Raw genomic sequence first — 18,462 nt, 5'->3', positions numbered from 1 at the left:
TCTGGGAAAGGGAAGAGGGTGAAGAGGACAGTGTAACCAAGATATTTTCTGGACCATGCTGGAGGTGGGGTTTCCCAAGAATGTCAATCATTTGTGTGTGTTGCTATTTTGATTTAAATTTTGCTAGGAGTGCTATATAGAAAGGTCCAGTAGATGAGCATAATTTTGGTTTGTTTGTTTTACAGTGTGGCAGGTTAAGCCTCCCAAAAAAATCATCATTGGTCAATTACATACATATATATATATATATATATATATATATATATACACACACACACACCCATAAGTGCTCGTCAGGTGCAGGTAGTCATGTGACAATGATGACGTGGTGCAGTGGCGGCCGGAACTGTATTCCGGATCTCCCTCCGGGATATTCATGACACACAGTAATTAACCATTGTGCTTCACTGGCAAAATTCAGAACTGAGGCTTATACGGACAGTGCAGGTGTATTTATGTACCATCGAAACAAATGTCGTTTAATACATGTGTGAATTTGCTTTGTGACTTTGTTATCGTTACTTGTGGTTTATTGATGCTGAGATTCATGGTTTGTTAACGTTCACTAATGCAGTGCCACACAGCTCCATGGAGATTTACATGTTCTCCCCATGTCCGTGTGGGTTTCCTACAGGTTCCCTAGTTTCTTCCCACCTCACAAAAACATGCATGGAAGTGGATTGGCTATGCTAAATTGCAAATTTGCAGGTGTGAATGAGTGTGTGAAGGTGTATGCATGGTGCCATGGGATGTACTGGTATCCCACCCAGTGTTCCCAGGACAGGCTCCAGATCTGCCGCAACTCTGACCAGGGTGAAGTGGTTACTGAGGATGAATGAGTAAATGAATGAATAAATGACAAAAATGGTTGCTTAAAGGAACCTGGATGAAAAGCATTACTGTGTTAAGTTGTTACTTTAAGCAAGTAGTTTTCATTTAGAATGTAAACAAGTGCTCAGACAACTTGGGAACTCAAGGTGTGTTATTTTATAGAGTTTATAATGTCTTCATTATTATTCATAAATAGCAGAAAATTGTAAAAATGAAGAAAAGACAACCCTTCTATGTGTTCAGACTTTTGACTGGTAGTGTGTGTTAGCAGGTGATAAATGCATGCAATGACTGGCACTTTAATATGCAGCCTCTATATTAAGTTGTGATGTATTATGAACTGGCAGTGGCCTGCAGTGATGTGGTAAATACACACAGAGGCAGAGACATGAATGCCTCATCTTGTGTAATAAATGCCACTCGGGCAGCACTCAGCATGAAAAACCTCAGCATCCACAATGAGAGCCAGCCAACCTTGGTGCATTGCCATCACTATGGTGCTCTCTCTCTCTCTCTCCATTTCTCTCTCACTATATTAATGCTTTTTATGTGCATTTGTGCGTGTTAGTCAGTGGGAATTAGAGGGAAGATCAAGTTCATGTCAGAGTCAATATCAGTCATTGGTGGGGCACAGTGTCAGGAGCAGGACAGGAGCACTGTGTCCAAACATCTGCATGGCACGGAGGGGAAGATGCTTGGAATCTAGCATTTTACGCACACACACATATTATACCATCTCTCATCATCAAAGCCTCAAAGCTCATTCGTTTCTGCATTTTTTATCCTATGAAAGCTATGAAGTCCAGATATGAGAGCCTGGATGTGAAACTGTAAGCGAGAAGGAGATTAGTGTCAGTATGAGAAAGACTCGGCTCGGGAGGGGGGAAAGCCCAGAAACCCCTAGACAGTGTTTCAGAAAACCACTGCTCCACAGCTTGTATTAGGAAATAGATACTTTAAGGATAAGGCCTGTCTCCTTTGATTTGGCATGCGGCATGTGTATGAGGAGTTGAAAATGATGTGCTTCCTGTGTAATGTGCTCGGTTAAATAAACCAGATGAAGAGTGCAAATAAATCCTGTAGGAAAAATCCTGGACTGAATTGCAATGTGAATTCTCCCCTTCTCTTCTCTTCTCTTCTCTTTCTTTTTCTTTTTCTTTTTCTTCTCTGCTCTACTCAGGTACAGTTACTAGTAGATGAGTATAAGGCTGCACACTTGGCCATCTCTCAGCGCTGTAGTGAGATAAGTGAGGTGTTGCTGGTGCATGTGGATGGCAAGACGGTATACAAAGATCTGGAGTTTGAGCAGGTCCAACAGGGACATCAGCAGAGTCAACTGCGCCGACTCAAAACTGCACACCAAGATATCATCGACATCATGAGCAGAATCTACGAGATCTTTCACAACGACGGGCCAAAGGTGCGTGTGGGTTTGATATTTCAGCCAGGCAGTTTTTTTCCCTGTGTGTTGTATTCGTACGTGAGTGACTTTGCGCATTTACGTATTTGCAGGTGGGTATTACTGCATACCAAGTACAGGTGCTTGACTCCTCCAGCTTGTACGTGTGTGTGTGTATCAGCCAGCAGATGGTAAGCTGCAAGTATGTGTGTGTTTGTGTGGTGTATGTGTGTATGTTTTCAGGTGCAGCAACACTGGGTGACATACACTGAGAAGATGGATTGTATGGTAGAGGACGCTTTGCGTCTGAATGTTAAGTGCTCCTTACAGGCTCTTTCTAAAGCAATCAATGGAGACAGCAAGACTTCCCCTAACCCCCTATTCAGAGTACAGGTGGTTTTGAGACAAGACACATCTGGGTCTACTGCTCAGGTAGACAAAACTCTAATACATACAGATGAATTACACACATAGGCACACTGTACATGCATCTATATTAAACATTTTTGAATGACATATTAAATCTATAGATAAAAGTTACATAAATGAAAAAAAAGTATTTTACTCACACTTTACTTGAATTTATTTAATAGTAGCTGCTTATGTTAATGTAGTGCTATGCGTAACATTTTCATCTTTGTGCCCTGAAATACATTGTCGAACGAAATCAAACGAAATAGATAGCCACGAATGAAATCACATAGCCACGAACGAAATCACTCAACCACGAACGAAATCTCATAGTCACGAACGAAATCACTCAGCCATGAACGAAACCTCATAGCCACGAACGAAATCATTCAGCCACGAACGAAATCACTCAACCACGAACGAAATCTCATAGTCACGAACGAAATCACTCAGCCATGAACGAAACCTCATAGCCACGAACGAAATCATTCAGCCACGAACAAAATCACTCAACCACGAACGAAATCTCATAGCCACGAACGAAATCACTCAACCACAAACGAAATCTCATAGCCACGAACGAAACCTCATAGTCACGAACGAAATCACTCGGCCACGAACGAAGTCTCTTAGCCACGAACAAAGTCTCTTAGCCACAAACGAAATCTCATAACCACGAACGAAATCACTCGGCTAGGGACGGAATCTCATAGCCACGAACGAAATCTCATAACCACGAACGAAATCATTCAGCCACGAACGAAATCATACACTTCCCAACACGCACTGACTTTCTGTCAGGTTCACACTCTCCTGACTTCTAATCACACACACCCGTACACAATCGCCACACAGTGTATACGGATCTCAGTCTCACTCTCTCACTGCGACGTAACACTCAGTGTGTTCGTACCTGACTTTCCAAGCCGTTTACAGTTTATCGCTACTCTTCCATTCTACAGTAGTTTCTGTCTTTTGGTTTGGTCCTGTTTGCACATCGCATGGCCCATTGCATGTTTTTGGCTATAATTCTGCCTCTCGATTCGGATTTGTTTGCCTGTGAACTGTTCGTTAAACTCTCTTCACATTTGCATCTTTTTCCGCTTACCTGCAGTGATAGATGAAGGGTCGAAATAAAAAGGCCATCCCACCTATATGGAAGCGAATCTTTTCTCAGTTAATGTTGAAAGAATGCTCTTATTATGATGCTGTAACCTGCACCCACCTGGTAATAGATACGTGGGATATGCTAGCTGACTCATTCACTTACTCACACACAAATACACACCCACGTTTTGTTTAGGTTTTTTTTTGTTTGTTTTTTTAGCATACAAATGTATTCATGATTCCAAGCTGATGTAAAAACTTGCTCATTTTACATGACACATTTCTCAGCCACACTAACATATATAGATAATGTTGTTATTTTAAACAGTGCCTGGGGTCATCATGCAAAGCCTTGAGGTTTTGGAGAAGAAAACAAAAGTGGTTGTATTTTTGTCTCATACATGCAGATCTGATGGTCATAGTTTACACATGTATCATCAAGTGGATAAACAGAGCATATTAGCCCTGGTAAACCTCTATGAAAGACAAGCCTACTGCTCTTCCATATGCAGCACTAACTACAGCGAATAAAACCAGTGCTACTGTCAAACTCTATGTATCTCTTCATTAGGACTAGATTAGTAAATGTAGTCAGATGTATGTGTAAAATATTGTGGAAATAATCCTTAGTCAGCGAAAGTGGGAAAAGCAGAGTGAGAAAGACAGTGGGAGTTTAACTTGGACTGTGCTTCACTGACATTATTCTAGGGTCAGTCATTTGTTTTAGGTAGAGTTGACATGGGAGTGCCTGAGGCAAATTGCTCACAGAGCCTGAGGGAAATAATAATCATGCAGGACGAGGCCACTGGTTCACTTAAGATGGTGCTTAAAGAGAGAGAGTATGTGTGTGTGTGTGTGTGTGTCACCTCCAGGTGGACTTTTCCCCAACTCTGCACAAGCTGGCTCAGATAGTAAACAGCATCAGCTCTCAGCTCTTCAACGCCGTCTCAGGCTTCAAGCGGCTGCCTGAACTCTTCACACGTGTTCGCTCCCAGAGAAAACCTGTCCACAGCATAACCGGTACATCCTCTTTACATTTCATCCATCCTATTCAGTCCTTAAATCCTTTCTGTTCCTGCGCTTGCAATGGCCTTCATGTTCTTCATCCATACTCTCCTCTTAAACCTCTGCTTCTGGCTTGAACATCTAGTTGGACTCGTTGTGCGTTCCTTCATTCCCTTTATCCTCTGTTTCTCAGTCCTGTTTTCACCTCCGTTCGTCCTGTTTCTTGGCTTCTACCTCACTTTCATGTCTTCTTAATTGTGTACACTAAACTTTACCAGGCTGTCTACATTCAGGCTCTTATTAGGATGGAGCTTACATCTAATTCCTAGCAAGTAGAGCACAGGGTAAAGAGATCTTTTTTTAACCGTGTGTGATGTTATGTAAGGGTGTTTTCACACTTGTACACTTGCATTTGCACTGTGAGTTGAATATGTGTATGTGTGAACTAGTCTATTTGATGCGTACAGACTCTAGTATAAGTGTAGAAACACCCTAATTGTTAAGTGTGGTGAACGGGAATGCAGAATCACATTTGTTGTGATCGTTTTATTCATTTGAAGTCATACGAATTATGTTTTCTTTCAATCTCTACAGAGCAGGACGAAGAGATCTGTAAGATTCAGTCCGCAATAGCTGCAGGTATGACGGCTAATGCCACTCACCTGCAGGCCTACCTGAAGACCTGGGACAAGCATCGCGAGATCTGGGAGATTAAGAAAGACCCCTTCATTCGTCGATACGAGCGCCTTAACCCTCCTGTGTCAACTTTCGATGCCGACATAGCTCGGTATCTCTGCCGGCTTGTTATTATACTGTTATTAACATAAATTCAGATTTTTGCAGCTAATAAAAAGTTGTGTTTCAGGTCCTTTATTATTTTCTTGGACATAATACAAATCCTGAAGTTTTTTTTGTTGTTGATTTTTTTTGTCACTTAGAGATTGGTGCCTCATAATAGCCAAAATTTAAAAAAATGCTAGCTCTACATGACACTGAGAAACTAATGCGTGCTTTCATAAGTTGTAGATCTGACTATTGTAACACGTTGCCGTATTCCTGCCTCTGAAAGGAAGCTTCAGCTTGTTCAGAATGCAGCAGCTAGTGTCCTTATCAGGAAAAGCATTACATAGCACATTACCCCAGTCTTATTCGAGCTACACTGGCTGCCTGTAAAATTCTCCACTGACTGCTCCATGTCCTGCTCATGATGTTTAAAGCTCCGAGTAGTGTTTTATATTAGTCCATAGGATTAGTCATAGCATAGCCTCGTTTTTTTCTCACGTTCATTAAAAAGGAAACTCCCCCCGTGTTTAAATTAGCGTGCTTATATATTTTGTGGAATAGGACCGGCTGAAGGAGGGCACGGTGGCTAAGTGGTTAATATGTTTGTCTCACACCTCTGGGGATGGGGGTTCCAATCCCACCTCCACCCTCTGTGTTTGCATGTTCTTCCCATGCTCAGGGGTTTCCTCCGTGTACAGCAATTTCCTCCCCCAGTCCATTGACATGCATCGTGCGATTGTGTGTGCGATTGTGCCCTGCGATGGGTTGGCACCCCGTCCAGGGTGTTCCCCTGCCTTGTGCCCCATGCTCCCTGGGATAGGCTCCAGGCTCCCTGTGACCCTGTGTAGGATAAGCGGTGTGGAAAATGAATGGAAGTTGAGAGGGAGGGGCAGGTGCCTGATTTAAAATCGAGTCTGCCTATACTACATAGAGGTGTTTGTTTATAATTGTCAACCTGTAATCAAAGTTTTAATTACTCAATAATGATTTGCCCTATTGATATGTGTGCTTTACAAGGACTTGAGCGTATGCCAACAGTACTGCCTTATAGATTATTTATCTTCACACCCTTGTATGTAGATTATTGCCACATCAACTCTGTGTGTGTGTGTACTCTCAGTCTGTAGGCACATGAGTGAGCTCAGCACATCAATAAGGTGTGTGCATGTTTATGTGTTGTGAAGCACAAGCTTATTGAGCATGCTCAGGCATTAATTACCTTTTGCAATCAGGTCTGCGTCGTCTTCGCTGATCTAGTTATTTGCCCTTTAAATGTAATCAATGTTCTGAAAAATTGTGCTCAAGGCTCCTTCACACTGATGTTTGTCCTCTTACAGAGTCAAGCATCATGTAAATGTTGTATTGTTTAGGGATGTGCTGAGATATTGGCCAACAATCAGTATTACAATCAATATCAATCAATATACACGGTTTTCTGTGACTTATTTCTCAAATGGTGTTCTCTGTGGCATATATAGACGCTACTACAGAATTATGTTATTTCCTTTATAGTGAGCATACACTGATCATCCATAACATTAAATCCACCTGCTGAATATTGTGTACGTCACCCTTGTCACCAAATGCATGTATTCCACAAGACCTCTGAACGCCACTGCCATTAGGGAGTAATTTTACCATGAAGGGGTGTGCTTGTTCTGCAACAGTGTTTAGGTAGGTGGTACGTGTCAAAGTACATTTCCCAGCAGAACATTGCCCAGAGCATCACACTGCCTCTGCTGGCTTGCCTTCTTCCCATAGTGCATCCTGGTGCCAACACTTCCCCAGGTAAGTGACGCACACGCACCTGTCCGTCCACGTGATTCAAAGAAAATGTGATTCATCAGACCACGCCATCTTCCATTGCTCCACGGTCAAGTTCTGATGCTCACGTGTCCACCACGGGCACTCTACGGCTACGCAGCAACCTTTGATGCAGTGTGTGTTCTGACAGCTTTCTATCATAACCAGTACTCACTTTTTCAGCAGTCTGTGCTACAGTTGGTCTTCTGTGGGATCAGACCTGACGGGCTAGCCTTCACGCCCCATGCAAATCAGTGAGCCTTGGGCACCCATGACCCTGCCACTAGTTTACCAGTTGTCCTTCTTTGGACCACTTTTGGTAGGTACTAACCACTGCATACCAGGAACACCGTGTAAGACCTGCCGTTTTGGAGACGCTCGAACCCCGTCTTCAAGCCATCACAATTTGGCCGCTCAGATCCTTGTGCTTGTTCTTTTTTCCTGCGTCCAGCACTTTGAGAACTGACTATTCACTTGCTGCCTTATATATCCCACCCCTTGACGGGTGTCAGTGTAACAGGATAATCAGTGTTACTCACTTCACCTGTCAGCGGTTTTAATGTTATGTATAGTGAATAGAAATCCATTTGGGATTAGACTGTATTGAAGGGGGTGTAAGTGAACATTAATTTCTGTTTGAAGATGAGATAAAGAAGATGATGATGGATAAGAAAAGTAAAGTATAATCAAATGAAACATCACTGTGGGTAAATAAATAACTGAAACATTGAAGTTCATGATAAAATGATGAGATTCCCTCTTCACAATGTTCATTTCCCATAGTTTATGTGATAACTAGTTAGATCACTGTTTGTTCTTTATAGGGCGGTGTAGGTTTTTTCACATTTAGATCTTAAGTTTTAAAAGTTATCATTGTTGAATGCAAGGTTTACAATTTGTCAACCCGATCATACAGCGTATTGGTTTAAAGAGCAGCTAAATGTCGCAAAAATATCATATAAAACTGTGTTAAGGCTTATTCAGGTCTTGTGTGAGTATAAAACAAGTCATGTTTTGTTACTTGTGTTAAACATGAGTCAAGGGGACATTATCTTTAACAAAGGGCACAGGCTTGTTTAATTCACACACTGTCAAAATGCCTCTTTGTACTTGTCTTTTCAACACAAATATGCTCATTCATGTGAGAACCTTGTACATGTTTTGCTTTAGCAGGGCCAGGTAGTAGTGAGAGGTTTAAAAGAATAACACACAACAGACAGTGCTGTTAATGTAGATAATGCGCGCCGGGGAAGGGTGTGATGCGGACGACGTGCAAGCGGAGTGCATTATTTTCGTATAACAGCACAGTCTGATCGTGTTATTCTGCTTATACTACAGCGATTTGTCAATGATTACAACATTTCAGTTAGACGAGATGTTGTGGAAGGTCTGAGAAACAAATGAAACTTGTGTTAAGGCTGTGATAAAGGCTGCGATCAACACGGAACTTACTGTCCAAGCTGTGCTGTTACCCGAAAATAATGCCCATCTTATTTGCACATTCAGCCGCACTGTGGAATAATAAATATTAATAGACATATAAAACTGCTGCACATGAGGTTCTAACTGGTTTGCTTATCACCACAAATTTGAACACAACACGTCAATCATTAACACCTCTGAATCTGTCTCTCACTTGATGTAGTTTCTCACTCGGTCTTTCTTTGTGCAGGTACACAGAGGTGGCGAATAATGTGCAGAAGGAGGAAACAGTGCTGAATGTGCAGTTTGTGTTGCTGGACTGCTCCCCACTGAAGTTCTCTCTGGTGCAGCACTGTAATGAGTGGCAGAACAAATTTACCCAGCTACTCAGCCTCATGGCTAGCACCAGACTCAAAGAGCTGCACTGCTACCTGCACGACAGTGCACAAAGGTGTGTGTGTATGTTTTAGGGCTGTTATTTTTATTGTGTGGTTGTTGTTTTTTTTGACCGATATCAGACGTTCTAGATTAGTTTTCTGTGGGTATAATGATAGAAATTGTGCACATGATCCCAAACCATGTCATGTTAATGCAGGAGAATTATTCTGAAACATCCCAGCTTTATCAGTTTAGGTTTAATATTGCAAGGCATAATCACAATCACAGTGAACAGCACTATAGTCACCGTATACTTCTGTCCATATATGTGCAGCCATGCAATAGCCTGGAGATATGTTACAAGGTCGCAGAGCATAGACTGAAAGGGAATCAAATGAAAAATCAAACAAGTCAGAAAAATTCCTGCCGCTTTTAGGATGCTGTGATAAAGATATTTAAAGTGATTAGGTGATAATTTAAAGGACATCTTCAGTGAAAGGGAGGTGATCACCTTAATAGGGGTTTTGTTTTTCAGATATTAGAATAGCATATTTCTCTAGAAATACAAAAACATGTCCTTAATCAAGGACAATATTAACTGATTACATAATGAGTAGGTATACATAACATTATTGTGTGTGTGTGTGTGTGTGTGTGTGTGTGTGTGTGTGTGTGTCCAGGCTCTCTCAGACTCCTCAGACTCTGGATGAGCTGGTTGAGAGCCTGAAGCTGCTGGAGACTCTGCAAGGGGATGTGAGTAAGACAGAGAGCCAGATTGCTCCCATCCAAGAACAGTTTGCCATCCTGGAGAAATATGAGGTCACAGTGGAACGTGAAGTGAGTGTCATATACAGAAATAGTGACAACACGCACTCATGTATTTCATGCAAGTCTATCACTGATGCTGACCTCAGGATTCACTCTTGATTTTCCTGCCCTTCATTTCGTTGCCTCTATTTTTAACCTCATCCTGTCTATTCTGTATGTTTTTCCCTCACCTTCTCTCTCTCTCTCTCTCTCTCTCTCTCTCTCTCTGCAGATTCAGGAGATGTTGGAGGCTCTGAATGGCAAGTGGGAGTGGTTCCAGCAGGTGTTGATTGACAGCAGTGTCACGTTAAAAAAACACAAGGAAAAGTTCAAGAGCGGTCTCATCTTTTCTGCCGAAGAGTTCAACAAGAAAGCACAGTCTGTCATGCAGGACTTTAATATCACAGGTACTGTAACACACAAACACACACACACACTGCAGTTTACATGAGGAATAAAACGTGACTGGTCACGAAAAATATTCAACAGCAGGCTGATGTGATGCATTTTGAAGCACATCCCGGACTGCTTTATTCCTCTTATACCACAGCTATTTGCCAACACTAACCATTTCTTCTTTATTAAATAATGACGTCACACTTTTGATCTGTTCATAGTTCCGTGTAATATTGGGGAAGTTCACTCCTGTGATCACTTGTTATTGTTGTAGCAGCACCAGTACGAAAATATTCAAGAAACAAATGCAAATATACAACGAGAAAGTCGTAACATGTAACATTTCATTTACTCTCCGCGAGTTTCAGACTTCAGTGGCACGAATTTCAGAGAGTGTTCTGGATGCGGCTAGTCGTCTGAGACTTCAAAAATTAAATACGAACCAATAATTCTAAGTAAGTAAGTATGTAATTTCCACTACAAAGTACAAACACTATACAGAGAACCGCACCAGGAACGCTCTCCCAAATCCGTGCCATTGAGCTCTCTACTTCCAGGTCAAGGAGCCGTCAATCCAAATCTCACTAGCGAATGAGAGTAAATCGCTGTTAAGCCCCGCCCACACGAGAGGCATGTGCCAGAATGGTCGAACGCGAACTTGCGGAGCGTAAACGAAAACACATTCATAAACCATGATTAGTGAAAAGGAAGCTTGTAAAACTCTTAACAAGGAATGCTGTTTATCTGAAGAGCATGTTACATTTTTGCACTGTTTTTTTCAGTTTCAGAGTGTTTCGCTTTTTTCTCGTTGTATATTTTTGTTTGTCTCTTGAAAAGTTATGTTCGGTACTTTTGGCTGTATAAACTAAATAAACAACATCTGACCAATCAGATTCGAGAATCCGACAGTGCTATGGTGATAGCTGTGATTTTATTGATGTTTTTATTTAACCTCTACAAAAAAACACGCCAGAATGAACAGGTGTGTATTTAAGAATGAACAGGTGTGTATTGTGGGATGATGAATTGTAGTATCGATATTGCATTGTCATTTTGCATATCCTTAATAGACACTAACAGGCTTAAGCAGTAACAGAGGCCTGTAATGCTAATCTTCTTATCCAGCACTTTAAAAATGTCCATTGTGTGGCCAGATGAGAGACGAACATGCTGTTGAGGTTATGTGTATTATGCTGAAAGAGGCACGTAGAGCAGGTTGGTGGTCAGCGCTGACTGAAACCCCCCACTACGAGTGCCCCATATCTCTGCAGGCCTCCACAGTTCTAGGTCACCTCTCTACATGAGCCCCATGAGGACGCCGTGCTATCACGGCACTGGTGATGGGGGGGGCTGAACAGTGTGACCAGAGCAAAACCACCACACACACACACACACACACACACACACACACACGTACTTTTTCTCCCACTTTTTTTCATTTGCTTTCTCATTTCCTCTCTCTCGCTCTCTCTCTGAATGCTGTATGCTGATTTGCTCCCTTATCACATATTCTGAGTGCATTTTCCCCCACCTCAGTTATTCCTCCATCATCTCGTGGTGTTTGTCTCCTATTTATTCTCCATATCCATTAAAAGGAGATTGAAAAGTTCTCCTTTTTCCCCCACTCATGTTCACTGCCACTTTTCCTTAAGACTAACAACAAAGTCATACTGTTACAAAGAGTATCAAAGAGGACGAAGCTCTTGTCCTACTTTTCTTCCCTCTGTTCTTATTATCCTTTCTGTTCTTATTACCCATGTTTGTGCATGATTGTAGATCGTCTATGTGAAGTCTGCTGCTTTTTATGACGGTTTTCCACATTCCTCATACTTTTACTTTTGTGTAGGTATAAAAGTTTTTCGTCTCTCTTATCGCTGATGAAGTCTGAATTAGAGAAACACACACGATTAGTAGAAACCGGCCACCTAGCTTAAGCAAACGCCGTTGACATTCACCCACATTATTTCCCACACACGACTGGCAGCTGCAACTTGTTGAGGATGGCAGGATTGTTTGGATTGTTTTGGAAAACAATGGCTGACTCCAGCAGGTTAATGAGGCCAGGAAGCAGCTTTGTGCCCAGTGAAATTAGTATTCCAGACAGAACCACTGTTTCAAAAAAATATATATATATATATCAGTCACTCAGGCCTGCACTCACTGCACAATCCTGTCAAGGTGCCCCCAACCCTCCCCCCTCTATCTCATCTCGACTTCTTTATAGATTAACTTGGATCATTTCCTGCTTAGCTGCTGAAGATGGTGAACATATTCTGAAGCCAATACCATCCAGTGCATGATGAAAAAAAAAATGAACATGACAACATGGAATGTGTTTGACTTTTTTCACCCAGCATAATGTGACATAAATATGGCATGGACAGCAGTGCTAGGAATGTAGAACCCAGGACTACTTGCCAAAAATAAAGAAAGACTATATTTGTGTGTCTGTGTGGTTGCACAAATAGTGAATTCATGTGTGTGTCTCAGTCAGGGACGTTAGCTGGACTCATCTGGGGCTGAGCCCAGATTCTTCCCCATGCATTTTTTTCTCAGCTAGTAGCTTAAATTTTATGGACGCGGAGGTAACTTAGCTGTCAAGGTATGAGATGATCAGAAAAAATTGGATTTATGATAAAACTTCCCTCAGGTGTTGTCACTGTCTGTAGGACTAGCAGACCGATAAAATATGAAACTTTTCTAACTAGGCTAGTTTGGTGTCTCTAGCCAAGGGGAGGCACAGCTAAGCTATCATTGTATGTGTTTAGCTGCTACAGAGTCATGCAAAGTACATTATCTTTCCTTATGCTCTGCTTAGATCATGTTCACTTAAACGGCTGTGGCTCAGGTGGTAGAGCGGGTTGTCCACTAATCGTAGGGTTGGTGGTTCAATTCCCGGCCTGCATGACTCCAAATGCTGAAGTGTCCTTGGGCAAGACACTGAACCCTAAGTTACTCCCGATGGCAAGTTATATGTTTCCACATATACACCCTGTCTGATTGGTCCTGCCTTCGCTCACTGAAGATATAAAATTGCTTTTTTTACTGACATTCAGTTACATAGTGACAAACCGCTCCAAGTGCAGAATTATTCAGAGCTGAAGAAAACATCATCGTGGCTACAGCCCAGAATGCCCAGGCCAGGTTACGCCCCTGTTTTCAGTCCTGTGAAGAGCAAAATTATGAAGTGATGAGTGATGTTAGAAGATCAGATATCTCTCTCTCTTTATCTTTGCTTCTTGTCTCACATTTGTCTTACTATGCTTGTGAGGATCTTCCATTAATATACAGAGCCCTACACTAATATTGGCACCCTTGGTAAATATGAGCAAAGAAAGCTGTGAAAAATTGTCTTTATTGTTGAACCTTTTGATCTTTTGTTAAAAAAAAATTCACCAAAAAATACTTTTTATAAAAAAGGTTTATAAAAAAATATATATATCTTTTGTTAAATATAGGTGTGCAACAATTATTTGCACCCTATTAGTCAATACTTTGTGCTACCTCCCTTTGCCAAGATAACAGCTCTGAGTCTTCTCCCATAATGCCTGATGAGGTTGGACAATACATGGCAAGGGATCTGAGATCATTCCTCCGTACAGAATCTCTCCAGATCCTTCAAACTTTAAGCCGTCAACATTAGCGGAGGGCACTCTAATTATTAATACAGCTAATAATTAATGCTACATTTACATTGGTCTTTGTGTTATACCTTGTTTTGGAAACTGGGAAAATGTGTTTGTTTCCCCATAGCCTTTAGCATCTTTATACATCAACAAATGTTATCTCTTTATGTTAATTAATTCTTTATGTGTGGGGGCGTGTGGGTATAGGTCCATTCGGCAGTAATGTAAGCTCAGGAGAGGCCCTTGAGTATATCTCATTGCTAAAAGCCCAGCTGGAGTCTCTGAAGGAAGAAGAAAACACAATATGCCATGGCCTTGGTGTCTTCATGATTGATCAACCAGTTTCCACAGACATACTGAGGCTGGAGAAGGTGTGCATTAATTACCGTTACTAACTTACACTGCTGTAAGAATGTACTAAGTTCCTGCATAAAATGAGGCTGTGCAAACATCTTTAGGCACATGTAAGGAAATGCTGTAAAGCAAATATGTCCTCAAAAAATAATGAATTAAAATGTTCTCTACTAATTAAAAAACATTTGAATAAAGAGCAGTAAACAGCACTAAAGTAAATAAAGTCAGCCCTCAAAGTCTCAGGTAACACTTTGTGCAGTTGTATAAGGAAATTGGCTGGTAAGTTTTTCTAAGCATCTCGGAGGATCTGCAGCCGTTCTTCCGGAGACTTTGATTGTCACACTCGCTTCTGTTTTTGCAGGTACTCCCTCAAAGCCAGTGTTCATTTCATGTCTGAAAAGTGGTTTATTACATAATGTTTTGTTTGTTTGTTTGTAAAAATGTTATGTTTGGAACTAAAATGCTTTCAACTGTCCGAATAATGCAGAAGTCATAAATTAAACATCTAAGACAACGGTAATATTAAAAAATCAATTATGGTGCCTAAGACTTTTGCACAGTTCTGTAGTGCTTTGTAATGGCTCAGCGTGTGTGTGTATGTGTGTGTGTGTGTGTGTGTGTGTGTGTGTGTGTGTGTGTGTGTGTGTGTGTGTGTGTGTGTGTGTGTGTGTGTGTGTAGGATCTAGATGACCTGCAGCAGGTGTGGGAGATCACTCAGCAATGGGAAACTCATTGGAATGAATGGAAATCTGGGCAGTTTGCCACTCTACAGACAGAAAGCATGGAAATCACAGCGCAAACAATTTTTAAGAAACTCCACAAGCTTAGCAGAGACCTTAAGGCAGGTATCCATTCATCTGTGACATAAGTCTTATTTTACATTCAACTCATGCATGCATTCAATTCATATTCAATTCAATTCCACGTTGACTTGCTGCATGGGACATGCGCTTAGGTGCGTATACTTTCTTTACTACTGTACAATTACCACAAACATGCATACATCACACACATTCCCTTCAGCACCTGGGACGAAGGGCTTTTAATCCCTCTCCCCTTATACACACTCCACACTGTGTCTAACTCTTGATATACGTGCTTTTGTTTAGCTAATTATCCTCTAAAGCTAATTTAGTTTCACTTCTCAGTAACTTCGATGTCATTAGACTGTCATTAGCTTTAAGCAGATTAGAAACACCTGCATGATTGAGGCCCCCTGGGTGCACTTTTCAACTGACTGGGGATCAGTGGATCATGGTGCATTGCTCAGCTCTTAATGATTTCGCCTGCAGTAGGATAGTGATGATTAAAGTGTTTGTGAAGAGACTGATGGTGTTGTGTGAGTGGGGTTTTGATGTACTGTTTTGTAGTAGAGTTCATTGTTGCTTTGTCATTGTAGGATAAACAATGGGACATAGTAGATTTCTCCAAGAACAGGATCGAGCAATTCAAAAGAACCATTCCGCTGATATTAGACCTGAAAAATCCAGCCATGAGAAAGAGGTGAGTCTTAGTAGAGGAAACGCCCAGGCACCCACATACCCCTAGGGCTGTCAGAACAAATTTCACAGTTTAAATATTGTGCCGGTTTTTTTTTTTTGTTTTTTTTTTGTTGTTTTTTTCATGTTGATTAATTATTAGAAGGCAAGAAAATTAATTTGTGAATGTTATGGATCATAATCACTTGAGGTAAGTTTATTGAATCGCATATTTCCTAAATCTTTTGGATAAATTACCCTTGTTTCACAAAATACAAAATTTGGTCTGGATGTCATTTATGTATAAATTTATATATATATATATATATATATATATATATATATATATATATATATATATATATATATATATATATATATATATATATATATATTTATAATTAAATATATCTTTAAAGGTGCATTAGGTAGATCAGGTCTCTAACAGTTAAGTAGGTGGGTTCGACATTTTTTTCCTTGAGCCCACTCCCTATTCCCACCCATGTTCACAAAGCTCCGCCCCAGGATCTACAGTGGCCTATAAAGTAGTGTCTATAAAATGACTGACAGGAGGCACATCCAAACACAAACAAGTATTCTGGACCAGAATTCAATTTTCCAAATGGGTTTTCTCAGCCACTTAATACACTTGTGCTTAGTCCATGGTCTAAAACTTTTTTTAAGTTTTGCTTATCTCCTAGGTAATTTCTACAAGTAAGAAATAAAAAATAAAATACTATTGCACCTTTTAAGTGCTTTAAACACAATATTACATGTAAGTTGTTCATTTCCAGCAGGCGTGTTTTGGCTAAAGATCAAATGGCGTTTTGTCAGGCATGTAGTACACTACATACATTCTACAATGCCATTATGTTATACCCCATGTAGGAAGCATATATAGTCAATAGGTAGTCATTTAGGGTCCGGGCGTAAAAACAAATAGGAAACATAAATGTTTAATAATCTTCTAATTACACGGAACTGTTCTGATGCTTAATGTAAGATGAAAACATAATGAAACCCTGCTGCTAACGTCTGTTTTATCGGTGTCTGTATAAATGTAAACTTTTAAAGGAGTTTAATCACTCCAATACACAGTAAGGTGACACAGTTTTCAACCTGAGTGGCTACCGATCAACCACTTATCCTCACTAATCTGCCTTCACACTTTCAGTTCTAAAAGCCCCACTTCAGCCATGTTACCTGCTGTGTGTGTGTAAATCCATCTCTACTCCATCTGTCTAAAGAATTGACTCTTGAAGCTTCTGATCAGGGGTCAGTTCAAAAGTTAAAGCCTGGGTGGAGTGAGCCACGCTGAATCACTTCACCCCTTTAGTAGTGACTCCAGCTCCTCTCCATCTGAGCCCAAGTCGCTCTGTGAAGATAAAATGAAACATTTTTTCCATGGACACATTTATCCATTTTTTTTGCATTGGACCCTGTCACACTTCCTGTTGGCTCTCAGATTGGCAGTGGCATTCCCCAAACAACACCCCATCCAGCCCAAACAGGTCTGTTTTGACAGCCCCAACAGAGACAGCCCAGACAAGCACAGATCTCTTCTGATAGCAGGCAGCTAATAACCACTGATGTAACACTCTGCAAGATGCTTCCTAATATTCCCAGCTAGCCTAGTGTGCACACAGGGGAAATGTGTGATTGTTGTGGATCAGAGTAAAAAAGAAAAAAAAAAGACATGGGAGCCTGGTAGTCTTGGAATTGCTTCTTTAAAGGAGATAACAGCCAGATGTGCAGAATGATTATAATATCTCCTGTGGGTGAAGTCTAACTTTTATGACTTGTCATTTGTAACATACAGAATGTCAGTCGTGGAACTGTGAGACACTCATCCAGTATTGATGTCTTTTTTACGCTTAAAGTCATCATGGTAGACATTTAGTCCTGTCAAAACACATTTCACTGTTCAATTATTTGGATAATATCTATGTATTTCAGGGAAAGAAATTCACATTTGAATCGGTTCTATGTTTAGCTGCCTAAAGTGTTTGATATTTATAGAAAAATACAAATAACTGTGTTTTAAGCTAGTCATTGGTCATATATTCATATAGTCATATGCCAGAGCCATATCCCCCTGCAGCTCTCGAATGGTGTCCCACTGAAGCTAGGCAGGGTTGAGTCTGGCCAGTAACTGGATGGGAAACCTGCTGGGGAAAACTAAGGTTGCTGCTGGAAGTGGTATTATTGAGACCAGCAGGTGGTGCTCACCCTGTGGTCTGTGTGGGTCCTAATGCCCCAGTATAGTGACGGGGACACTATACTGTAAAAACAGCAAAGTCTTTCGGATGAGACGTTAAACCAAGGTCCTGACTCTCTGTGGTCATTAGGACATTTCTCGTAAGAGAGTAGGGCTATAACCCCAGTGTCCTGACGAAATTCCCCCATTGGCCCTTATCTATCATTGCCCCCTAAGAATCTCTATCCCTGAATTGGCTACATCACTCTCCTCTCCTCTCCACTAATAGCTGGTAAGTGGTGGGTATCTGGCGCACTATGGCTGCCGTCGCATCATCCAGGTGGATGCTACACACTGGTCGTGGTTGATGAGATTGTAAAGCGCCATGAGTGCCTAGAAAAGCGCTATGCTATATAAATCTAAGGAATTGTTGTTATTATTATTATTATTATTATTATTATTAAT

The 18,462-nt window shown here is 41.0% G+C and overlaps 1 protein-coding gene across 6 annotated transcripts in view; it reads left to right on the top strand.

Moving 5' to 3' along the window:
- dnah2 (dynein, axonemal, heavy chain 2) overlaps positions 1 to 18,462 on the top strand; it is a 145,985-nt gene that overhangs the window by 45,517 nt on the left and 82,006 nt on the right. For all 6 annotated transcript variants that reach the window (XM_017472857.2, XM_017472858.2, XM_017472856.2 and 3 more), the window contains 10 exons: positions 2,012 to 2,251; positions 2,474 to 2,662; positions 4,621 to 4,768; positions 5,348 to 5,540; positions 9,012 to 9,212; positions 9,820 to 9,976; positions 10,179 to 10,353; positions 14,176 to 14,339; positions 15,002 to 15,163; positions 15,722 to 15,825. In XM_017472857.2, coding sequence (XP_017328346.1) covers positions 2,012 to 2,251; positions 2,474 to 2,662; positions 4,621 to 4,768; positions 5,348 to 5,540; positions 9,012 to 9,212; positions 9,820 to 9,976; positions 10,179 to 10,353; positions 14,176 to 14,339; positions 15,002 to 15,163; positions 15,722 to 15,825 — 1,733 coding nt within the window. The remainder of the gene's footprint in view (positions 1 to 2,011; positions 2,252 to 2,473; positions 2,663 to 4,620; positions 4,769 to 5,347; positions 5,541 to 9,011; positions 9,213 to 9,819; positions 9,977 to 10,178; positions 10,354 to 14,175; positions 14,340 to 15,001; positions 15,164 to 15,721; positions 15,826 to 18,462) is intronic.

Source organism: Ictalurus punctatus, chromosome 7, assembly GCF_001660625.3.
Source record: "Ictalurus punctatus breed USDA103 chromosome 7, Coco_2.0, whole genome shotgun sequence".
Taxonomy (NCBI): Eukaryota; Metazoa; Chordata; class Actinopteri; order Siluriformes; family Ictaluridae; genus Ictalurus; species Ictalurus punctatus.
The sequence above is the reverse complement of the archived record's forward strand: the minus strand, read 5'-3'. Positions and strand labels throughout refer to the sequence as shown.